The sequence below is a fragment of the Excalfactoria chinensis genome, chromosome 20, assembly GCF_039878825.1.
Source record: "Excalfactoria chinensis isolate bCotChi1 chromosome 20, bCotChi1.hap2, whole genome shotgun sequence".
In the NCBI taxonomy this organism is placed as follows: Eukaryota; Metazoa; Chordata; class Aves; order Galliformes; family Phasianidae; genus Excalfactoria; species Excalfactoria chinensis.
The window spans coordinates 1,559,300-1,585,160 of NC_092844.1; the positions used below are offsets into that span (position 1 = coordinate 1,559,300).

At 46.2% G+C, this 25,861-nt stretch overlaps 1 protein-coding gene across 7 annotated transcripts in view; it reads right to left on the minus strand.

Moving 5' to 3' along the window:
- Positions 1-13,974: 13,974 nt before the first annotated feature.
- Positions 13,975-25,861, minus strand: part of DHRS3 (dehydrogenase/reductase 3) — a 148,278-nt gene continuing 136,391 nt past the window's right edge. For 6 of the 7 annotated variants that reach the window (XM_072354633.1, XM_072354632.1, XM_072354631.1 and 3 more), the window contains 5 exons: positions 17,908-18,051; positions 17,550-17,669; positions 16,885-17,123; positions 15,780-15,905; positions 13,975-14,969 (listed from right to left, as the gene is read on the minus strand). In XM_072354633.1, coding sequence (XP_072210734.1) covers positions 14,885-14,969; positions 15,780-15,905; positions 16,885-17,123; positions 17,550-17,669; positions 17,908-18,051 — 714 coding nt within the window. In that variant the 3' untranslated portion in view covers positions 13,975-14,884. The remainder of the gene's footprint in view (positions 14,970-15,779; positions 15,906-16,884; positions 17,124-17,549; positions 17,670-17,907; positions 18,052-25,861) is intronic. The other variant, XR_011905698.1, reaches the window with a different exon arrangement.

The window sequence follows — 25,861 nt, forward strand, 5'->3', positions numbered from 1 at the left end:
AGAAGGGCTGTGGTGCCAGCTTTACTGCAGATGCAACAGCCATAAATCCCTATCTCTTTTCCAGAAGGGGAAGCTCTGACACTCTTTTTGTATGAGCTCATCCTGCCAGGCCAACGCTCAGCACACAGGGCATTTCAGCCCTGCACACAATGCTGAATCCAATGCAACACAAAAGGATGCTGCCACGTACAGCAGTTCTCTCTAGAAGAGCCACAGGCTTGTTCTGAACATCAGTGTGTTTGTGTTGAGCACCCAGAACATATCCAGACTTACCCCTTTCCACCTCAAAACGTAACTTGATGTAACTCAAGACGCAACCCTGGGCAAAATCAAGTGTGCCCCTGACAACAGAAAGAACAACTAAGAAGGTGAATGCACAAGGGAAATGACAAAACGCATGTGGAAGGGTCTCGAACAGGGAAGATCAAGGACAAGAATGCAGGGATATGAAGAAAGAGTGTGACGGGAATATGGGGCCAGGCTGAGGAGCTGGATGAAGAACAGTATATGGCTGCTCCCAACAACAGCTGGCTTTTTACACTGATGATGTGAATCACTGCACAATTCATGGCACGGGAGAAACAAGCTTCATGAGTTACATCCATATCTGTGAAACAAAAGGAACGTTCTCCACTATGAACTGAAACAACAGCAGCACGATAGGATCCCTGCTGGTGCAAGTCTTTGCTAGCACAGAGCACGCAATCACCCCAATAATACCTTGCAGAACTTCTCAGGAGAATCTAGTTCATAGTTCCACGCACCCCAACACCACAGCCTGCAGACACATCACTCATCTAGCTTTGAACAAGCTACCTCAGAGGCTGCCAACAATACCAACACGGCAGTGAAACAGAAGATGTGCTGTGAAAGCAGTTTGAAGCTTTACTGAGGCCAGCGCTCGTCAATCCACCTCTACCTTGCCAGTTCAGCTCAGCCTGTATCTGCCTACACAAGCTGTTGCAGCCAAGCCCTATAAGTGCTCCTCAGGGGAGGGCGAGATGCTTACACCTTAGCACAGTAACAGTGAGGAGGGCACACTGAGCACGCAGCCAGAAAGCCTGGGAATTATTAGGAAAAACGAGTGGGTGTGGGAGCTCAAGGGACCAGTGGGAGGATGCGGGAAATCAGTAACACTGATTTGAATAACTGGTAACAATTATTAGATCTTTTTCAGTATGAATCATCTCTCAGAGACTCACCATTTGAATGATGTCACTCAAGGGGCAGTAAAAATACAGTAGAAGAAACAAGCCTGCCCCGAAACAAGGGTTTCAAGCTGTAAGGTGAATGGACAAACTGGTCTGGGAAGTGTTGCAAATGTGTCTAAAAGGGAGGAACTCTTGTGCAGAACACACGCTCTAGCTGGCGGGTTGTACAAGCAAATCCGTCTTTAGGAAAATTATGGTGTTGCTTAAAGCCCTGCCAAACCTCTTCAAATTGATGGGAAAAGAGTGGTCTTCCTTATCTGGTGACTGCTGAACTTGTCCTTGCCCCGTTCTCTCCCCAGGGTGACATCTGCGTTTGAAAAACAACAGGCTGTAAAATTAGTCAGCCAGAGCCATCCCAAGGGAATGAAACAAAACCAGAACAACAAACCAAGGCCCCAAACAAGCAAACAAAAACATGACTTTAAACAGAATCTGTTCTCTGGGTTCACCGAACGTACAGAACTGCTGCTGTCATTGCAGGGGAAGAGGCAGCAGAGAGCACTGCTGCTTTGTGCAGATTTCAACTGCTACTTTTACTTTTTAAGCAACTGCATGAGGAGAAAACCTGCTAAGTAACCAGTGGCATCAGCAACAGGCTGATGCAACAGGCAAGCCCAGCAACTACACTGCACCCACACTGCAGCTCATGCTCTCTTTCTCCACCCCTTCTTCTAACACACCCCTACTCTTCTCCATTTACAGAAGAGACCTACAACCCCTTTCTGTCAATAGGGACACCAAGTTTGTGCACCCGGCTCTACATTCCTCACCTATCAGGCAAAACACTGGAGCTTTAAGAAAGCAGAATGACGCCCCTGTTCCCTGGCAGGAGAGGAGTTGGCGAGCTCTAACTGTAACAGTGGGCTCCACCACAGCATTGCTACTCCTGCTTCCCCACTGGTTCCTGTTCTGGAACCACCCAGCCATGCCACCAGATCCCCACCATCCTACAGTAATGCTGGACCGGCCTGAATGCACATCTGGGCTGTGTGGTAATGTCAGTCTGAGCTCCTGTCAACATCCACGAATTTGGGATACCAAGGGAGACACTGTCAGCCCTACTTTGCAGCCAATCACCTCATGTAAAGCTGGCAGTGCCTGAGGAGCTGTACACAAACTCAAACGCACACGCAGAGCGAGAAAAACTTGACCTCCTTCCCAGATCCAAAACGGGGAGGGAAGCCATCCTCCTGCACTGAGCAGAGAATACTCACAGCTCTAGGAAGGCTCACAGCTCCCTGAAGTCAGAGCTTACCTCTAGGTTTATACAACGTTCCTTCCATTTCAGACAGAGCTCCTGGCATTTGCCATCTGAAAGTTCACTACTGATAAAAGGCTCTTTAAGGCCTCTGCAAAGACCTTTGTTTGATGGAATTCAGGCACACACTCAAAAACTAAGGACCGAGCTCCCAGAATTGCTGTGCAATAGGTACCTCAGTGGGTTTCAGGCCTTTCACCTACAGTGAGCGAAAAGGAAGGTCAGAGAACAGGATTCCAATTGCAAAACACTGACCTGAAGCCAGAGAACTATGTCTGAGGGTTTCAGCACTCTGCTGGATGTTACTTTCCAACCAAGCTGCCACCCCACTAACTTCAATTTGCTTGGAGAGCTGCTGGGAGAAGAAGCAGCGAGGATCTCAGAAAAGATCAGAATAAATTCTGTTCTGGATTCCGTACCCCTGGAGGAAAGTCCATGATTTACATAGAGGTGATGTGAGTAAGAGTCATACTATGCCATGTGCGTTAGTAACTGAGAACAAAATTAAGCTTAATGGTTAGCATAATGCTGTTTTTACAACATCTGTCAGCAATCATTTGTATTTACTTGCACTGCAAATGCAGATGAAAAGTCAGAGAAATATAAACATCAGAATTCACTGAATTCCCACCAGCCTTGCATATTCCCACAAAGAATCTCCAACCATTCCTGTTCAGGCACTGTTTGTTCTCTCCAACATGGAATTTCTTCCCCATTCTCTATGACCAGGAATTATTGGTAGAGGTTCTGCACCAGAACAAATGCTAACTAACCCTACGGCTAACAATAAGCTAATAATAGCATTAACATCAGTGCTCTTAAGACAGCTATCAGATCTTTTCTGGACTCAAAACAACAAATCAAACTCCTTTCCATTCCTGCTCCCTCCTTGGCCATGGCTCACGCTACAGCAAAAGAGGAGGCAGGGAAAGCCAGGGTTGTGCTCTACTTGAGTTGTACTCCACCTGTGCAATGCAGGGTGAGCAACAGGTTAGCTGGGTGAAAAGTTCACTGCAAGCTGAGCTGTCTGTTTCTCTTGCTTAATTTATCCGATATTTGGCTAACCTTGCTCTGAACCCAGCCCCCAAGACCCCCTTCCTCTCATCCCTCCCCAGCGGGCTCATGTCAGCCAAAGACACCGCCCCTTCTCCCTTCTCCCTGACCCTGCTGAGCGGAGCGGGGGCTGGGACACAGGGCCAAGCACAGAGCCAGAGTCCACGCACTGGAGAGATAGCAATTATTTATGCTCGGAACTTCAACAGGCCTCGTGCTCGGGAGCAAAAATATAAATCCCACAGTCAGCAACATTCACTTGGTATTGTATCCAAGTTTATCAGTTCTCCCAAGGCCGGATGGCACCCAGCTTGCACCCCCCGCACTTCTGTGTCCCGCCACTTCCAGAGATGCAGCACTCCCTTGCAACCTCCATGCAGCCCACAAGCTGCTCACAGAGCACGCCATACAAAAGGCTTTGTCCATCCCTGCACGCTGCCCAGTGATGGTGCCTACAGCTCCCCCAATCCCCCCTCCCTGTGCCCAGAAGCGTGCCAGCACTGAGCCCTGAGCAGGCAACCCTTTAGGCTCCTGTCCCAGCAAACACACCCTGCGTCACCTCTGGACCACGCACGTCACAGCTCCCCATCAGGTGACGCAGCCCACTGGAAACACTGCCCAAGAACTGACAGGAATTCATTATTTCCCTGCTGTGCTCAGGACTGCTCCCAGCACTCTGCAGAGCAACACAAAGCGTGTTTGATGGCTTTCTCAAAAGGCTGGGTACATCAGCAGAAAACCACACGCACATCAAACCTGCCACGCTTTTGCTGCTCTGCAGACTGTAAGAATCAACAAGTTGTTACATTCACCTGCTGGCACTCTGGGCCTCTGTGACATGGTGAGCAAGCAAGTGGCCAGACTACTAACAATACATGTTTTCTGCTGCAAACCTTAATTTCATTATGCTCTTTAACCTGACAAAGCACTTTATAGCTGTCCCACACCCAGGCTGCTCCTGCAGAAACCCACACAAGCAGCACGTTGCTGTTAATGGCCTGTCTCATCACTGCCCCAGCACACCACTGCAGTGCCACTGGACACACAGAGCTGCAGTCCCACTGACGGGGCGAAGAGGAACAGCCTGACAGCTTTACAGTAAGTGGAAACTCTTTGTGGCCTAAGAATAATATTAACTGGCTTCTCAGGATCACCGAATGACCTTGCCTTGACACACAGCTTAATTTGTCTGGAAGCGACACAGATTGGAGGAGTTCTGATGTGGTCGCTAATTTAGTGACACCATCCATTTCAAACTACACCACTCCCACACCAAGGTAGCACAGGATCAGCCTGTAACAAAAGAGTCCTTGTTAGTAAAGGAATCCCAGGCCCTTATCAAAGAACATGATCCAGCATCCCCCACCTAACCCCTGCATATTTTCAAGGCATGAAAATTGCTATGAAGAGCCAAGTGAAGTTGTCGGGAAGACATCAGACTTCAAACGACCGCATTAGGAAAAATAAATCAGATGTTACACACCAAAACTCTCAGCTCGCACTGCAGAACTCACCACGACCTGCATTTCTCAACAGCACAACCAGCGCAGACACTTCCCACCCCATCAGGCCCATCTGATCATTACACATCCCCGCTGCCCTTGGGGGTGCTGCTGAGTGTGCAAAGGGCCTCTAAGCTGACAAAGACGAAGCCCACAGCACAGCACAGACCCTTCCAGCCCTCCAGCCGATGGTCCATCACCAACCCTCACTGTGTGCCCCCATTTCCCTCAGCCACCCCAACCTCCAATGGCCACCAAGCCACACGATGCCAAAGAGCAAACATAATCCTGCAGGTTTTGCCTGCTGCGAGTTGCCCTGTTGCTGCACACCGCTAAAAACAGCCTGGACCCAACAATTTGACTCACACACTTTATATACAGATATATACTTACAAGCAGCAATGATATCCCTCCTCAGCCTCCTCCAGGCTAAGCAGCCCCGTGTCTCTCAGCCTGCTGTCCCACAGAAGATATTCCAAATGCTTAATCGCCTTCATCACTGTGTCATTTTAGGGCAGTTTGGGAAGCATTACAAGGCGTTTTTTTGCCTACCTCACCTCAAAATCTCCGCTTCCACCCCACGTTGCCGCCGCTCTGGAACGTTCTATAGCAGCGCTAAGGTTAGCGGCCAAGCGGAGCGCCCCCTGCCGGCCGGAGGCCGCGCTGCAGCCATGGCTCCATCATGGCGGCCGGTCCTGTCAGCGAAGCTCAGGAGCTGCCAGCCGGGCCGCGCCGTCTCTCAGGCGGCTGTGCTACCTACCGAGCGAGCCGAAATATTAAAAATCGCATCCAAATCGTTCACATGTGGAACCCATTAGGTGCGCCGAGAAAGAATTCGCGCTCATTGTTTCGCTTGAAATATAAAGGTTATAAAACTTAATGGCCGCCTGACAGGCGAGCTATATGAAACACTCGGAGATTTACGGAGAGGCCGATGTGCTCTGTGGGCTGAGTGCTGCTCCACGACAGGCCCAACCTGTGCTTGGAGCACTTTTCTTTTGAGTCTTTCTTTCTGTCCTGTTAATGTCGAATAATGGAAGAACTGTGAGGGTTTTGAAAGGGGGTTGTGAAGAGAATGAAAGTGGGAGAAAGGGGGAAAAAAAATAGCAACATAATGGCTTAATTTCTCACAGCGTGTGCAGCGCAAACGAGCAGTAAACACACACCGCAGAAAAATGCAAACAAAGGCTAAAAGTTTGTTAAAAGCTCCAACATGAGGAGTGCCCTGAATGGTCATTTGTGCCACAGAACCCTCCCAGCCCTGTACAGTCACAGAACCATGGGATCATTGGACCCTCAAGGCCATCAGGTCCAAGTGTTTGCTCCCTCTCACAACTGAAATGCTCTGGCTAAGTGCTGTGTCTCCAAAATGGTGCCCGTGGGTTTGATACAGGTGTTTCGAATGCAATGAACGTCAGGTGAACTGAATTATGCTCAGCAGCAAGCACAGCCTTTCCTCTAACACACCTGTGCTCTCAGCATTCTGGTCTTGTCCTGTTTGCTTTCTTCTGTGCTAAGGATGGTGAGGCACTGGCACACGTTGCACAGAGAGATGGTGGTGCCCCATCCCTGCAGACATGCAAGGTCGGGCTGGAGGGGCTCTGAGCAACTGATGGAGCTGTGGGTGTCCCTGTGCATTGCAGGGGGTTGAACCAAATGGCCTTTAGGGTCCCTTCCAGCTGAAACAATCCTATGATTCTATGAAAGAATCACAAAGCCATTCCCCTCGTATGGAAATATGCCATCCCCTGATGTCAGGAAGTCACTTCTATAATAATAAACTTTATCCAGTATCGAGACTGTCGTGTTTGTTTTGTTTTGTTTTCCTATCAATCCGAGGCTAAGAAGGAGCTGAATCCTATGAAAGAAACAAAACATATGTGAACATTTGCTGCCATAAGTAAAGGCAAACGCACTCTTGACAGTATCCCAAGATTTTTTTCTTTGCCTTGAAGATTTCTACAGGCACGTTTTTGATCACAAGATTGGAAGATGTCATGAGCGCATTCAGATATTCATTTGCATTGATATTGTTGCCAGAAGCCATCTCACAGCCATCAGCAGACATTTTGGAGCCCCTACAAAGCTTTCTGTGGGATTGGAAGGCATCCAACCAAGGGAAAGCAAAGCCACCGTGAGATCTGGACAGCCAGTTCCACGGGAAAACTGCACATTAATGAATGGCAAGCACTCAAAGTAGTAGTTATGGTGAATAACTTGCAAGCAAATTATTGGCTGAGAACCATCGTGTGTTTAAGCTGTTTGATAAAGGAAAATTTGAAAGAAGCCTGTTTAAAAATAATCCATGAAAAGACAGCGGGCTTATTTTACAGCTAGATTTGCAAAACAGTACAGCTAGCTGCAATGAAATCACTGGGCTAGAAGTAGCCCATCAGCCTTAATGCAGATCCACCATGATCTGAACTTCATGCTGCACTTGTACACATTTAGGTATCATCAGAGCCTATCTCTGATTCATGAATTATCAGAAGAAATCAAAGGGCAGTGCTGGGTATCTGCAGTTCATTTTTAACTATGTTTTCAAGGCCAATGCCTAACAGTCCCTCTAAGTTTAAAATCAAATCCTGAAGGCCTTTAAAATAGCATATGCAGTTGTCAACTCGTTAGGCAGCATAATGCAAGCTCTCTGGTTTTTTGGTACATCTCGTGCTTAAAAGGAAGCTAATCTCAAAGATATTTAGGGCAGTTTGCAATGTTAATGTATGAGAAGGTGTGGACACAGGCATGCACAGGTGAGAGACTGCCTGAAGGGAAGGCGAGGAGCTGAACAATGTGCATGCACAGCATTCTGACTCAGAAACTCTCAAAACACAGCCCTCCCCAAGAGGGAAAATTGGAAGAGACGGATGAGATGATGAAAAATGAAGGGATCAGCAAAAATGAAACCTAATATAAACCCAACTAAAATAAAACTCAGCATGGCTCCTATGGCTCATTCAAAAAGAACAACTTCTCTGAAAGTTCATTTGCAATGTCACTGAAGAAATGCAGGATATAACTTCTGCGTTGTGCAAGATGAGGAGCCGTTGGCAAATCTGTCTGGCGAGATGCAGACGTTTGCAAAGAGAAGCACTGAGCATTGCAAGGTTGCATCACAGGAAACGTGGCCGAAAGTGACTGCGCTCCTCGATCTCGGGGTTAAGAGCCTGAAAGAACTGAAAGATTTCCTCAAAGAGTTGGTTTCAATGAGGTCAGAAGTCTCAGTGCTGTGACTCTGTAAGGACAGAGCCAAAGGAGCTGTGCTATTGAACCATTAACCGTCGCTGTTTGTACACGACTTTTGGGTTTTTTTCTTTGTGAATATATGTAGCAACTCTTGCTGCAGGACATCAACACCGTTTTTTTTTTTGTATAAATAGTTGTCGGTGTCAGCAGCAGATCCCTCCTGGAGAAATTCAAGGCTGTATTCCATTTGATTAATGTGCTTGTTAAGCCTCAGCTATGGCAACAGGGCAACAGAGAAGCTAACCGCGTTGTAGGCTTCAAAAGTACGAGAACAATTGATGTGGGTTGAAGGGGTTTGTTTGCTTTTGTTTATGGTGTTTTTTTTTAATGCAGTAGCAGACAGTTGAGAAATATGTCAGATCACTAACACTGAATTTTCAAGATCATTAGAATATAGAAAGCTGCAGGCCCTTCAGCTACCAATTTAGCTGGTGCCAATCTCTGTCTGTTCTCTGCCCCAAGAATAGCAATAAATTATTGTCCAGCTCTACAAGTATCTTCTGTGTCTTTACAGCTCTGATGGGAGTCCAGAAGACACCACAAGGTATTTTATTATTGGGAGAAAAAAGCCATGCAATAGCTTACAAAATGATTTGTGATTGAGTCTGATCCTATTGCTGGTTTTAGTCAATCCTGTTCTTCCCTCTGTGTTGTTTACAGAGGGAAATGTGGCTTGACACCCTAAGGAATCAGCTAGGAGCTGCTGTGACTTCTCTTTCTGGTACCTGAGAACGTCTCCTCCATTATCTCAGGCTGACACTGAACTCAAGAACTGCTTTTTTCCTCTGAGAAATGGACATTAAAAAAATAAACAAAGCGACATTTACTTTTCTGGACTGAACAACTGAGCGTGCAGACACCAGGAGCTTGTCACCTCTGCTGTTGTAATGGGCAGAGTTGCAGGGGGTATAGTGACAATGCAAGTCTGTTGAACTGAGTGGCCCATAGCAGGTCTGCATGACATCAGCATCCCCAGCAGGGTTGAGGAATTGTGTGCTCTGCTATCACTTGTTTTCCGTTACAGACATTTCCATCTTCCATTAACATTCTTCTGAGATGAGCCCTTATTATTATAAACCCAAATTCCATAGGACAGCATTTTTCATATAGCCGCGACGTTCCAGAAGCCATTTATCACCTCTGTGTTTATTTCGAGACCCCTTTCTGCGTTAAGAAACTGAGAGTTGATTTTCCTGCAGAAGACAGCGCTGAATTGCTTATTTGCTTCACACCACATTCATACTGCAATGTACTGAGGGGGTATCCAGGAGCACTCGGTAGCAATGCTCAAAGCAATTAGCAGCTGTGTTGCCACTAACACTAAAAAAGGGGAGATAAAGAATTTCACTTCATGTATTCATTCACAATACTCAGTGTATGCAAATAGTGATTTGAGGGAAGAAATTGGTCAGGGTCAAATCTCAGTGACAAAGTGCCTTGGAGACACATATAGGAAATCATTTTGGGAAGCTGGGGTCATCTTCATATAGAGCCTGCATGCTTCCGAGAGGCTTAGAGCTAAGTTAGGGATGTCTGCCTGCGAGGAGCCTGTCCAGTGCAGAGGTAATTCTTTCATATAACAAAATGCTCTTGCATAAGGAAAGAAAAGGAAAGAGAAGCACATCTACCTCGTACTACTGGGTCAGCACCATTCCTACACAGCCCAGAGAACCACACGTCCTCACAGTACCTACACATGATGGATGAGCTTTGCAGCTGGCAAGGAAAAAGCAAAAAGCGAGTCAAAATGACCTTTATTTTCACATCTATGGGCTGCTTTGCCTTCCTCCCCAAAAATAAAAAGAGACAGCAAACAGCAAGAGGGATATTGGGAATATCCTGAGCCAGCAAGACACAAAGTGAACAGATTGCTTCTTAGGGCACGGTGACCCACAGGAATAAACAGAAGCAACAACACACTTCTTTCAGTGACTTTGTATCTGGATGGAAATCACAATGCCCCTGTTATTATGTAAGTTCAGATCTAAGAGGCAAGGTCTCGCCTCTGGCTGCTTAGGGCCTCCAAACTCCACCTCAGATTCTATCTACCCTGTTTTGCTTTGGTTACCTCCAAGCTGAAATTAGAGCACTTCATTCTTTCATGTAAGAAGAACTTCTGTAGATTTATGCAGAGAAATCAGCATACATATGTCTTGATTTTTTCAGCTTTAATGGCTTGATGAGCAGATGTGCAATGTGTCTCTTTATCTTTCTGTTCAGACTTCTTTTCAGAAGAAGGGCAGGAATGGCCTATGAGAACTCTCGCTACTGAACAGAGTGCTAACACAATCTCCTTCCTTTAAACTCAGCTATGGGGCATGCCTTAACATAAGGCACTAATAAGCCCGGACTCGTTGGGAAGGTGAGAAGCTATAAATCATCTCCTCACAGCTCTGTTCAGTTGTATCCAGTCCATGCAGGTCAGATCACTACGTGCTTCTGCTGAAGCTTCAGCTTGAGGGATCCAGGAACAAGAGGCTGTATGGTTAAAGAATTAAGGACAGGAGCAGGGACACCTCACTGTATCCTATGGAACGGGCAGCAGTGAAGCTGTTCCTGTGTCTTACATCTGCAGCCCTTAGGCTGGTGGAATTAAGCCCGCTTAAAACATCACTGGTTTTCTCAGGGATGTTTGTTTAGTGGAAATCACATAAGAAACATTTGACATCAACTTGCTCTACCCCCAAAAGCTTATGAAGAAGAGCTGTCAAAAAAAGAAGTGGCCATCACCCAGATTTAGTTGATTAAAGCCACATGAAGAAAAATAGATGATCCGAGATCACCTCGTTTTCTTTTCCCAGCGGTTGAATGTCAGCTAGAGGAAAACACGAGGCTGACTCCATGCCTGCTCCAAACAGATGTGCTCCCTTTGAAATCAATGTGCCCACTTACTCACACGGTGCCTGCATTAAGTCTGTTAGTGGGTTTTTATGAGATCTGGCAAGTGTAACGCTATCTGTTAATATCTGAAGGTGGGAGTGTTCAGGGAGTTGTCCAAAAGTCTTGCAAGACTCGATCTGGTGATACCCACCCACACTAATTAGCACATTACATAAAAGTACAACAAGTTTCTCTTTGCAAACAGTAGAATCACTTGCCCAGACACTTTCTGTGAGTCTGGAAGCACTGCTGGAAAGGACTCTGTTCGAAACACAGAAATCAAATATTGAAGAGGAGAAATCAGCTTCACTTACAAGTGACTCCTTCCAATCTCCCTCCCTACTCTGACTTGCTAATTATGAACATTCCTTGGTGCAAACATCAGCCTCTGAAAGCACCTGGAAGTGAAAATATTTACAATTTAAATATGGGGTCATTGCAATACAGGCGCTTTTCACATCAGGACAATGAAATGTCCCGCAATGGCTAATATGTCTTTATCATTCCCATTTTAAAACAGCAGCAATCTCCTATAGGGAAACTATACTAAGGGTCTACTTCTTCAGAGATTGGAGCCAGTAAAACCCAAAGAGCTTACCTAATTTCCTATGAAACCTCTGTGCCCTGCTTACAGCTTCACCTCGATTCCTCCAGCAGGATAATAAATACATACCCTGATTTAGATTTAGTCCAGACCCTTTGTGTGACATCTGGCTTCAAGATGGTGGCACAAAAAGTGCAGTAATGACACAGGAATACAGAAAGAAGGGGGGAAAAAAAAGGAGTTTGGTGGAGTGGAAAGCAGGAGGCAGTGGAGAGAGAAGGGAAAACCAAAAGTAAGTCAAAGGGCGGAAATTCCTTTGGAAAGGCCTTAGGCTCCTACAAAGCTTGTCCACATTTGCAGCACTTCAAGATTACCCAATACCAACCTTATGTACAGAGGGACAGCAGACCTCGAGCTTTACTTTTTGAACCAAATCTTTGTATGCATCCATCCAAACTTGCAAGAATCTCACTGCATGCAGAGCATCCTATCTTGCAACACTCGCAAGTGAAGAAACTCTTATTACCCAACTCTTCCTTACTATCCGAAAAGCAAAGTCAATGTTTTCCTCATTATTTTCTGTTTGCTGCATACCTCTCCCCCACTGTGACTGCTATTTGACCTGCTGTCCGCTCAGAGACCCTAAGGGAAAGAGAGAGGGAAGTGTGAGTGTGCGTCTCTGTGTGAGAAGAGAGAGATTATGAGAGTCCCTGCTACATTCTGACTGCTTTATGTTCATTAGAAAGAAATCAGCAGCACTTGGGATGTAAGACAACCTCTGAAGATAGGGAACATCTTTGATGCAGTGCAGGAAAAGAGTAGAAGCATGTAAGGGATAGGCTGTGGGCATGGGTAGAGTTGCTTTCAGTGCGCACACTATTTTTTTACCTCTCTTTTGCATTAGGATGTCATTAATGAATAGAATCTCAGCACAAAGGTTTGATTTAAGGGGGACACCGCAGGGTGCCTTGCTGCACCGAACCCTTTTGCTCTGGCATCTATAAGCCTGGCGTGCCTGACTGTGGCTAATGAGAAAATATAAAGGATGAGAGTGCAGAAGGGGAGGAATTATCCCTCCCCAGTGTTTCTTAAGTGTGTACCTTTAATATCCCTGGCAGATCCTGGAACAGTTCACCCCCCATTGCAGCTGTGTTTTCAATGAATTCGGTTTCCTCTCAAAAACGGACAAAAAAATAACACTGAAAGCATCTATTAGGGAGGGCATCACAGTCACCGAGATCAAAGTTTCTATTCAACCTCTCCACGGAGCCACAGACATTGAGGAATTCAAAAAGCCCTCCATTGTAAGAAGCCTTGTCAATGCTGGCACAGGGATATGTCCTGCACTCGGAAGGAAAGCACTGACCAAGATAGGAGAACGCCTGGAAGCATCCATGCAGGCAAAGCAATCCCAACCACACTGCACCTCTTCAGCAGACACCTGATCTGCAATAAGGACAACACTCACACCGTCGCTCCTCCTAAGCAGTCACTCTCCATTCTGAGATCTTCCTTTGGGATCTGCCCTGCAAAAGCAGCTCTCAGCTTTCCTGCTGTAATTCGTATCTCTGTACAGAATCACGGATTTCAAACTGATAGATTTTAGCTTGTTGGTTTTTTTCCCCCCCCTTCCTTTCCACCCTTTTGGTTTATAGACAAATACCGCTTCTCCTTTCTATAGCATTTTCCATTTGAATCTGCTGAGCATCTGACAGACAATAAAGCAGGGAAACACTATTTGCTTTGCAGGTCAGGGCGTACCCTGGGATTATGCAGCTTGGCCCAAGAGCATCTATGAAATAAGGTCAAAACTCAAGCCCTGACCTCACTCCTTTACTTCAACCCCATGGCTGTCCTTCATTCAGGCGTCCTCTGGGCTGGCTTGTGACTTTCCTGAATTGCAGTGATATTAATTCCTCTTTTAGTAGTAGTGTTTCAATATGTTTCAGCTACATTGCTGTGCCTAGGCTTAGTCGCAGGCTGCATCTGGCACTGGAATGCAGTGTTGCTCTTGCTAGGCTGTCAAAGAGAGTCTATCGTTATAAAAATAAATAACATCTAGCTGCTTCTGGCATTTCAGTGCAAGCAGTATTTATCACTTCTGGCTGACCAGCGCTTGATTCAACATCTCTAACAAACAATGGGTATATTCCCAGTTGAATTCAACATGCATTCAATCAGCCCTGTGCTAACTGTGCTCCCAAACTCCACATTTCGTGAGCACTACAGCTCCGTCTCTCCCATTTTCAGAGAATTATTCCACTTATTTCACTGTGCAGGTTGGTACAACGCATTTTACTCTGTATGGATTATGTCACTGAATGTGGTTTTTTTTTGTACAAGCAGGCTCTAGATTGAGTTCACCCCCAACGTGATGCTGCCTTACATGCGTGGCAATCTGGAATTGATGCTAAAAATATATATATATATTTCATCATAAATGAACAAAAATATTCAGAAAAAACAATGACATTCCATACACGAGCTCAAGGACAGAAGGAATCTTCCACGACTCAAACCGGGAGCTCTTCTCACTGAGCATTCCTGCCCAGCCTCCATGGGTGCAGTCAGACAGCTTTCCTGGGCACAGAGCAGCCCCTGCAGAGAAAAGGCCTGGGGAGCCTTTCACAAAGAAAACAGCAGTTTGCTCCTTCCCTGATGCAACTTGGGAACGGCTTCATCGACAAATATAAAGCGAAGGAAGGGAAGGAAGCTTCCATTCAGTGCCCACGACTTGTAGCTCTTCATTTCTTTTAAGTTTCCCCATTCAAAAAGCTGAAATGTAATTAATCGGGGTCAGTTTGCAATTGCAGTTCCTCTGAGGAGAGCGGATGAAGGCCGGGGTGCGATGCTGCCTCTCAGCTGAGACAGCCCACACTCTTTAGAAACAAAAAAAAAATTACATCTTCAAAACTATGAGCGGATTTAACAATTTGAACCCTACAGAATTTAACATCACATAAACATTTCACACTTTTTGTTTTTTCTTCTTGCCAAGGGTCCATAGTCTGGTCATTAAATCCTGTGCAAAGGTCATGTTACTATGGATATGACCTGCAAGAAATGTGTTGCCTCAAAGCAGCGCGAGTCACATGAACAGGCTACAAGCCAGGACTGCTGATTCACAGCCCTGTCAGGATTTTCATGCTTGTGCTGGTTTCACTGCAGAACAGTCCTTCCTCCACCGAGTCTATGTTCGTCCTTTAAAGGTGTTCATGCAGGTGTAGCTCCCAGAAAACTTGTGGATTTCTTCAAGTGCTGCCTGAGGGAGAATGCTGCAGGAGGAGCAGAGAGAAAAGAAGCAGAGCAGACAAACCTTTCAGTCTGTTCTAATAGGAGGATGTGTAAATATGCATATATACATATACCCTTCTCTTGTTTTACGTGCATATTGTGATTATTTTCCATTTCAGTTCCTGATTGAAGTAGGTTTTCCAAAGGCTTCGGTGCAAATTTGCACAGAAACACATTTCTATATGTTTTTTTTCCCCTATTCAGTTGCTTTAGGATATAAAGTTATGACTTTCTTTCCTTAGGCACTTTAGAATAATCCTGTCCTAATCATACACACAAATATTTTTGATAGCTTCACGTCTTCTCTAAATACAGCTGCGATGCACATACTTTACTGCATAGGAATCCATTACAATATAAAGCACAGAGTCCAAAGAGTGACTTACTGAATCAAAACCAACGAGATGCAGATGTTAGTTGTTTAGAAGCTTCCCAGATAGCATTTAGACCTCAGGAGAATGAATCCTAGGGAGATGGTGGGCATGGTGGAGATGGGTTCATGGTTGGACTTGGTGATTTAAGTGGTCTTTTCCAACCATAATGACTCTATGGTTCCAATTTTGGGAGTAAAACTGGTTTCATACAAGGGGTATGAAAAAGAAAATCTAACAAATCTGCTACGGGAACCTCAGAAATTTGTTTTTTGACTCTCCTGGGAAGGGGGGCTTGATCTGAACCCAGTTACCAGATAACAGTCAAGTTGAGGTTTGCTTTGGTGGACAGATAGAGCAGGACTGCAAGTAAATCTTGCCTCTCTAGCTGGGCTCTTACGGGGCATGGGAAATATTTACCTTTTCAGGATGACCAGAACATTCATCGTCCATGGAAGGAGCAGGAAGGCTTGATTCATCTGCACAGCTTCCACTGTCCTCCTAGCCACAGTCTCTGGCTTGAGAGGAGGAAAAAGATTAGGGAACCTGAATAAATAAAGTAAAAAATAAAATAATTATTTGTTAACCAAACTCCTTTTAGCAATCACTGTCCACCTTCTGTTACTCACTATAAGTTATCACTGGCAACTGGTATTCAGACATGCCTCAAAGCAGGCTAGAAGGAGCAGAAGAAGAGTATGAAGCCCAATTCCAACCACGACTACTGTGTTATATAGCTAAAGGGTTTAAGTGATGGGAAGTATTCAGCACTTTGATTCAGGGCTTTTCTTACACTGTCTGCAAGCCAAAGCCAAAATGCTGCCTTTTCAATGTCAGCGCTCGACAGGTGAAGGATGGATATTTTTCCTTATAGCTTTTAGTATCGCACACAGTTGAATCTTAAAGGTGATCTTAAAGGTCACTTCCACCCCAAAGCATTTGATGATTCTGTGACTCCGTAAGGCTTTTCCTGGCTGGATGCTGCATACTTTCTTGACTAAGAGGTTATTTTGTTGATTGCGAAAGATTAACTTGGTCAGCCATTAGGTTTTTTATTGTTTGGGTTTAGATTGTTTTAAAGGATGTAGTGAAAGCCTTACTTCAGTAAATGGATTTCATTCCCTTCAGTGGGAAAGGATTAAATATATCAATGGATAAAGAAAGAATCTGCACTGTTAATTCTCAAGCAATTTGTAGGCTGCTTCGATTTGAATGACCTCAATTTTCAGATTGCCTCCCCTCCCTCTCTAAGTGGCTGCAAATGGCCCAAATACACCCAGAGAAAAACAGCTTTCAGATTTCTCTGTAGAATCAACTGCCTCCTGCAGCACAGGCAGGCTGCATGAATATGCCAGCAAACTGAGGGAACCAGTCTGATGAGTCCCAGGTGGCCTAGAGTGACCCTCCGTTCCCAGGCAGCCAAATGAGACATCAAATTCTCTTAACTAAATGAAGCATTAATTAGGAGTGTATTCTGATGATTCATTTAAAATGAGATGCTTTATTCTAGTTCCCCTGGACTGACCTGATTCTCATGCCCTGGAACATCTCTGTGCTCGTGTGGAAGGGCAGCACTGTTGTGGCATTCACTCCAGGACAGTCTAGCAGCCCCAAGGTCAGGCTCTCCATAAAGGCAAAAGACGAAGCTTTGGAGGTGCAGTAGTCAATGGCACCAGGGATGGCTGACAAGGCCAAGACAGAGTTCAAGCAAACTATGTGTCCGTTCTGCAGCTCCAGCATCCTTGGCAAGAACGCTTTGGTGGTCTGATGGGCACAACAGAGGGGGAGAAAGGGTTTACTCAGCAGAGATACAACTAAAGTTCCTGAAAAATAATAAGGTGACACAGAGACAACAAGCCAAACTGCAGTGCCTGTTCAGCCAGGAAAGGAGGGGAGGAGCCTTGTTACTTTGCGCTCTCCGAGAGCTTTTGAACAGGAAAAGTTTGTACAAGAGAAAACCAGTATTTCCTAGTATATCCATAAGCAGCTGCCACAGATAAAGGCCACAAACAGAATGCTTCGTATGTTAGGAGCTTCTTGTGGAGGACAACATCCTCAGCAAAGAGATGAGATCACAGGAAGCTCTCTCTTATTACTGATTTTACCTTTAGAAAGCCAGTATCAGCCACAGGTTTATCTGTCACTCTCAGCCCCAAGTCTGAACCCACGAGGTGTGAGAGCTTTTCTTACCCAGAACTGTCCCAGGGTGTTTATATGCTGTGACTTGAGCAGCGCATCATCATCACTGTCCATCAGACTTTTACCATGGACCACAGCGGCGTTGTTCACTAGGATAGTGATGTCACCCACCTGCAAGGAAACAAATAACTCGTTGCAGCCATCACTACTTTATCTGAATGCCTATTATTGCCAGGTTACACCTTTATTTCCATAGCTTTTGGCATCCCGTCTGCAGGCATTGCAATCCTTCTGGATCACTTTGAACTCTGCATGACATAAGCTGGGTGTCCACCTTTCTTTCTTCCACCTTCCCCAAAGATAAGGAATTACTACGTTTTGCCTACAGAAGCTGTTTCTACACACCAACCTTCTCCCGCACAGCTTTGGCTTGCTGATAAACTTCCTCTCTGTTTCCAACATCGCAGATGAAATAATGGCATTCTGTCCCCATCATCCTGATTTCCTCTGTGGTCTCCTTCAGGCATTTCTCAGTTCGACCCCACAGGATGATCTGCAGCAAAAAAAAAAACCCACCCTTTTGTTAGAGCCAAAATACTTCTGCTTCAAATCTAAGATAATTAAAACATGCTTCGAACTTCAACAAATTGATGAGCATCTTTGATGTGTTTTCACCGCCAGCCCTGTTGCACTGCTTCGCTTAAGACTAACAATGATTTCATAGTGCATGCAGATGGGACTGCAGCGTGCTGCTGGGAGCTGGATCCCACTGCTGATAATCTGCTTGCAGGTTCTTTACCAGCAACAACAACAACAACCAGTTATTTCGCTTAACCCAATAAATACATGGAAATGCAGCAAGACATTTTGTTTTCCAGCACATCCAAGGTAACAATTCCCAGTGCTGTTTCCAGGCTGCTGTCCCCGCTGCTCTTCAAACGAGGCTCATCCTAATAGAGGGAGAGATGTTCATCCTAATACAGCCATTTAGAGGGAGAGATTTCAACCCATTAATTTAATTTGCAGCCAAGTACAAGCGGGATTTCATTTGCCACTCCTGGTTAACAAACACAGTACAACTGATACAGTAGGTCCTGCATAAAGAACAATACTGGATGCCCATGGAAACAAAACATTGAACTCATATAGCACAGACCTGACACGTAACGAAGACAGAACCAAGCTCAGCCCTGTCTGTGTTTCTATACCCTCACAGAAGGCAGAAACGACCTGAGATGTTACCAGGTTCGTTAACTGACCTCATGGGGTTTTACCCCTGTGAGTGAGACAACAAGGTGAGTCTCAGACAAGAAATGGTGCTTCCACCACAAACTTTCAACCACTAATCAACGGAATATCTTTTTTCCCTCACTATATGCAACACTATTTTCTATTCCTTATAAATGACATAATTCCATCTCTGTTACCTAAGATACCTACATACAAATCAGTCTATCGTTTCTGTATCTCTGTATTCATCACGTTCAAAATGAATGGCCACTGATTGGAGAATGACACAGAAACCATCTGACTTCTCTGTGATCCCAGCAGCAAGATCCAAGAAAGCAAGAGCAAAAGACTGCCCACAACTGCAGCTCAGGGCAATGCAGGTTCTTCCACAGTAGGTTGTGTCCGTCATGCACAACTGCTATCTAGTACTAGAAAAATAAAGACATTCACATAATCGAAGGCATGTTTACTCTAATCAGGGATAGGTAAAAAATGGGCCTTGAAAATGTAAACAATCTCAATTACACCCCTGCTCATAACTCAATCCCTATAAATAATCATAGAATCACAGAATCCTTAGAGTTGGAAGGGACCTCTGAAGGCCACCCAGCCCAGCTCCCAGTACTGACTTAATACCAGCAGGATAAACACAACAAATGGGGTCCTGTGATGTTCCCTCCCCACAACAAATCCCGTGCAGAAGGCCTTAACATGCTTATTTTTAAGGCCTACTTAAACCCGTCTCACACCTGGTACTAAAACTGATCTCTGGCAGACTCAAAGAGCTCTTCCCAGTGCAACTAAGCAAGAGTGAACCCAGAAGTATCTGGGTTCTCATTCATTTCCTAAATGAGCTACACGTACAGTTAACCCTGTTTATTAATCGCTGGTGCACCTACAGACACCCGCAGGCAGACTGCTGGCTGTCCATTCCCAAAACCATCGAAGGGCTGGAGAGCTGGCTAATTTCAGAGCAAGTACGAGCACGGCTGAGCCATATCATGGGAAACCTCATCTCAGAGCATCTCATTCTCAAGGAGAGAGCCGCGTTCAGACTGAAAAGCTGTAGGAAAGCAGATAGATAACCATTCTAGATAACCGTTCTAGATAACCATTCGGCCCAGGTGTTGGCCTCAGCGCATTGCTGTTGGCCGTCAGGCTTTGGCATCTACACAACGCCTGTAGAACCGAAGACTATTTACACGCTCTTGAACTGAATGCTAGGCTGGGTGATATTTCGCATGCCTACTCTGCAGACTTCAGGGGAAATGGAGAGTATGTGAGAAATTTCACAGGCTCCCAGGAGATATTTACAAAATATTGCTCAACTGTAAGGGTGCGCAGCTACTTGCTTCCTTTCACAACCTACATCTCTGCGGAAAGGGGAGAGAGAGCACTACAAACTGTCAACAGAAGCAGCAACAGAAGCATCTGACTGCAGCGTCTGCATCAGGGAGGAGTTCAGCCTCTTCACGGGACTGCATCAGTGATGTGCAGGCACTGCAAAGTCAACTGACAGCCTGGAGAGTGATGGAAAGTTTAGCAGGAAGAGCAGAAAGCAATAAGGTAAAGGCAAGGGGAACAAATATGGCAAGAGATGGACCTCACATATGCACTGTGGCTTTCCCAATGCTGTTGCAAAACAAAAAGTAGATCCTTCACTCTTCGCTTTCATCTGTTTCAAACATCCCCATTCCCCAGAGCTGCCACTGATGCACTGAATGCCAGGAAACATACATGGAGGAACAGTAAAGCAAAGGATGACCTGTCAAAGGAACATCTGTCTGTGATGCAGCTCTTGGACATAGCATTTTTTATGCCCCAACAGTTACTCTGGGACCTTGAATATCCTATAGGCAAGTCTTGCGAGGTGACCCTATTAAAATTTGAGCCATCTGGGGGAGGCAATTTGCTGGTTATCCTGCTGACAGCATTAAGTTCAGGGCTGCTTTCTTTTCCATGGGAAGTTTTCATGTCCTTGATTCTGCTCACACTCAGGTGAAGGCTTCAGCCTGAATCAGAGAAAAGCAGTAACTAAAGACCATTCTTTTGTGAGAGGTGAAAGTTCTCTAATGGTGGGAAGCGAGGTTTCCTGCCATCATTTCTGCTACTTTTTACAGATGTATAAAGCTCAAAACCCAACACAATATGCTTCTGGTCCAGACTCAAGATCGAATGCTCCTACACGGTCCTATGAGACCTCCAATTGCTTGTCTTACATCTGGCCAAATTAAACTGGCACAGGCTTCACTCTGAAGACTCCGAGAAGACTGAGTCACCCATCCCCACCATCACAGAATCACTGAGACTGGAAAAGCCCTCTATAATCAAGTCCAAGCACCAACCCCACCATGCCTGGTCACTGTCCCCATGGGATGCTGGCCAGGAGGTCACCAGGCCTTACAGGTAGACCCTGTTGGGGTGATGGAGCAAGACCTCCCCAACCTCTTTCTTTCCTGTTTTTTTCTCTTCTTGGCCTGCTCACGTGGGAGCCCTATGGTTGGACATGGGGACAGGGTGTGCTCAGAGCAATGGGGGGACACCGCAGGGCCACTGGAGCATTTTATTAGCAAGCACAGCTTGCAAGACGTGGGTGCAGGTCTAACAGTGTCTATCGCTGTTCCTTTTTAGGGTTAATTCTAAACTGGCAATGACTGTGACCCAACTGGAGAGAATGACTCTTACAGACACGGCCGTTCCTGTCTGGGATGGAGAAAAATGCAGAGGAAGAAAGGAGGGGAGAGACACAGCGTTGCTTGTTGCACAGCCTGTCAGGCGCTGCACAGCCACCCGTTCACGGTAATTTAATGGTGGATAGAGGAATATTTAATCTGTGTCTCGGAGAAGTTCTTGGACAGACAGTTTTCCGTCCTGGAAAGAATCCAGCCACCATTTCTTCCCCCTTCATCTCCTCCCTGCAGCACCAGACACGCTCTCCTTTCATAGAGTTACTGACCAGAAAATTGGGGAGGGCAGCAGCCCAGCGAGGCGGTAAATCCCTGCTGTGGTCCTGCTCTTACCTCGGGCTGACCCCAGCAGGCAGGTGGGGTGTGAAATCCATCGCCTGCGAGCGCTGGCAGGGCAGGGGGTTTCCACAGCCCGGCATAAAGTAATGGATTTACTACGATGGAGGAACGCAGCGTGCCTTTCTGTCTTAGCTCTGGAGGAGGGCTGTGACATCACAGTTTACTGCAGATTTTCCCAGGATTTATTCATGCTAAACAAACCTTATCTCTTTATCTTCTCCCCTCTGGCAAGGCAGAGAGCTGCTTATCTGGCCTTAGGAAAATCACTCCAGCCCCAGCGGCAGACCCCTCGCCTTGCTCTCCCAGAGGCCTCGTTTAACTCTGGGCTTAATCTGCTAATGAGACATGCCCTGAGGTCAGAGGGCAGCCAGAGGGAAGGCTTTGGCTGCTGTTGGACTGTGGAGACTTTCCAACAGAGCCAGCACTGGCTGCAGGCCCACAGCCCCAAACCTGGCTCCAGGTTTCCATCCCTGCTTTCCACCCCGCACAAGTCCACATGAGTTCTGCTTTTGATGATTAATATAAACTGGTCTAGATTGAAGCTACCATCAACCACAATATACACACGTGACCTGTGCTCCCAGAGCCTCGGGTATGTGATTAGTACAGGAGGTGAAGTTAATTTTACCTCATTTACAAAGCTATTCAGCTCGTTTGGTCCAATCTTATTGCTAGCATAAGGACAACAGCAAAGGGATGGTGCTGTTACCCCTTCAATTAAATTAGAACTGTATCCCTGTATCCTTTGCACAACAACTGGAAGGTGACCCACAACAAAAGCATTTCTAAGCCTGAGCACAGCATGGCTTAGGTTGGAGGGGACCTTAAGGATCAGCCAGCTCCAACCCCTGCCATGGGTTGGCTGCTCCCCACCAGCTCAGGCTGCCCAGAGCATCATTCAACCCAGACTTGACTGCCTTCAGAGATGGGGCAGCCTGCTACAGCATCTAAACACACACCTTTCTTGACGCTCTGGGTTATCCAGGCTGTATTCCATTCACTGCTCGTCTTTTCCAACACAATAACACGCACAGTGACAAGGAGATGTAACTTCCACCCCCAAAGTCTCTGCATTTCATGATTCAGAAAGCAATCACCTGTATCAACGGGCAGGCACTGAAAGGCTGAGGTGTTGCAGAGACAGAAGTGCCTGATTCCTGCCTGATCTCGTCATTGCTACCTCCACCAACCAACCACAGTGCTGTGCCTATCTGTAGATAAGAAGTATTTGGTAGGTCAACACATTTTCCTCCCTTTCAACCTCCTTTCCGGACCAGAGAAACAAAAGTTGCCCTGTTTGAGTTGGTAGCTGTAATCGCACAGACCTCCGTGCAAACAGAGAAAGCCCCTCTGCACCCCGTTCTGTACTTTTAGGAAGTACAAAGTGTCGATAATCCATTGGAGTGCACCACTCTTATCCCCATCTATGTACAAAGCCTGGCAGTGCTAACTCACATTGGCCCTCCAAAGGCACACATTCCAGCGCGTCCCATATCATGAGATCAGGAGGCTAAACCCTACAACCTCAAAAGTGTTCCTGTGTTTTACAGGGCAGTGGCAGAAGGGTTTTCTCCTCCACCCCTTCCCCTGTCTTACCCCCAGGGCAAAGTCAGACAAGTTATTTCAGGAGCCCTTGGTGGGAGAGGCAGCTAAAGACAGATTACTGCAAGAGTGAAAGGTGTGGCCATTCAGTGGGAAAAGCCAATCTTTGCTTTAGAAAGGAGAAGGAAGAAAGAAAAGAACCTTTTGATGCCTGAAGTAGGTCAAAATACTTAACCCAGCTCCTTAGTGACACGGGTATAAAAATAAGCAAACAAAGCAGGACGGTGGCAAAATTTTCTCCATTCCCACAGTGTAAAGCGAGTATCAAAGCTGCAAGGGCCTGGTGGAAGAAAGATTGCATGTAAGCACAGGGGAATCAAAAGAATGAGCCCATTTACCTACTTTACGCACACGCTTTTCCACGTTGGTACTTAGAGGTTGTAAAGAAATGAGGTGATAAGAATTCGATTTAAGCCTGCCACAAGAGCAAGCACAGAACACAGACCTTATTATGAGCTGCTCTGAGTTGGGGCCAGGAGTAACGTGCAGTAATGAGGATAAAAGTTTGCTCTGTGGAGACCTCAGATGTAAGGAGTGAACTGCAGCTCCTTTCACCTGGAGTCAGAACTTTTATTACTGTATGTTTTGGCTTTGCGCTCAATGCAACCAATGTTATTTCCCTAAACCAAAGTCAATGCCAGCTGTACCACAGACACCTCTTCTTCCTCTGCAGGTAACAAAGCAGCACCTAAAGCATCACGGAGAAGCACACGGACACCTGCCTGCCATCCTTGGAAAGCAAGCTTTTAGTTCTCTGTCTGCAAAGAGGCACTTCAGATCAGCTCCCTCTAAAGAAGGGAACAAATGCCCACTGTTCTCACAGTCGGGACTATTTAAGGACAGGTGGCTCCACGCTGCCTTCTTTTTTCTTTCCCCCCAGTGGTTTTTCCAATTGCTTTTGCCTGCAACACGAACTGCGAGCGCGCAGACTGCTTCGGGAGCAGCACTTCTCAGCTCTGCTGTACAGAGCGGTTGAGGAAGGGGAAGGGTGAGGGTTGTTTGCAAGAAGAGGTCACGCAGGAGTCAGCCTTTACAATCCTATTAACGCTGGGACAGGGTCAAACGGAGTGCACGTTCCAACAAAAGCACCAAGTGGCCACAAGCTGTCACCCCGCAAAGGTTCACCCAGGCATTTGTGGGGGGAAAAAAGGACAGATTTTTAATGGTGAATGTCTGCCACACCATGTGTTCCAGCCTCTGCTCCGGGAACCAGAGCACACAAAGAAACACCCAGCAATAAAACCCTCTGGCTGCAAAGCACAAGGAGCAGCGTATCTGGGGCTGGGGAGAAGGGGGGGGGGGGCTTTTGGAAGTGAGGTATTCCATACTAAGGCTTTGCAGATATCCACCAACATAAGGCTCCATCCTGCACAAATAGCCGGAGTGCTGCCGCCTCCGGTCACTTGGCACGACATGCTGTAATCCAGGCTCATGTAAAAACGTCCACAGAGAACTCAGGAAATTGTGGGGAGGGTAAACATGCAGGTGCAGAAAGCCCTTTTGTCCTGCAAGGAGAGCAGGCAGGATGGGGGGGGGGGGATAGGATGTCAATGAATAGCATTTCAAAGGGAAAAAAAGAAACGACTGGGTCTGCTTGGCAGAAATGCTGTGGCCTGCATGTTTTCTATGGCCTGCATGTTTTCCTTCCAGAACTCTGCATTCTTGCATTCACTTACGGCCCATACCTCTCAAAGTAAAGAGCTCTCACCATGGGGCAGGTTTAGTCATATAGGTAAGCACTGACTAGGACAGAGTTCCACTGACACTGAATAGGGTATATTACAGTAAAGCCAAAAACAACTGAGAGTTTAGATGGCAGGGAAGTTAAAGGGCACAGAGTGAAGGACTTGGATCCAACCACCTGCCTGGTGCAATGGGATTCCTAAAGGAATCTCCTCTTGGAGAAGGCTGGCCGCTGCATCACCAGCACTGCACTCTGAGGCTCAGGGCTGCTCCCCTGCACTGCTTACAAAGGAACCAATTACACTTATTACCAACTTAAGGAGTACACCGAGCCTGCTTTAATTCCCATCAGCTTTAGTTTTGCTCCAATCTATGTCATTACGAGTGATCTGTCAGCACTTATTTTGGGGGGGGATATACAAAATTCCACTGCAACCTCTATAAAACCTCATGCAATTCTGCCAATTAGACGCTGTGCCCGATGCTCCATGCGTTGGAGGCACGTTTAACCCACAAGCTGACACAGTGCTGATGCTCCATTACAGCCCTGCTGCAGCCAAGGGCACTCTGCATTCAGAATTAAGGTGGAGGAGATGGTCAATGGAAGAGATGCTGTGCTGGACAAGGAAAGGCACGAGGAATGTTTAACAGCCAGAGGACAGGTGGACAGAAAATCCCAGTCCTTGCAGGAATATCACTGAAAAGAAAGACATGGGGAAAGCATTTGAAGTTATTAAACTTGAGGAATGCTCGCAACAAAAACAGACGTGGAAACCTAAGAATGAATAATGTTTCTAATGCTGTCATTATAAACTGCCCTCC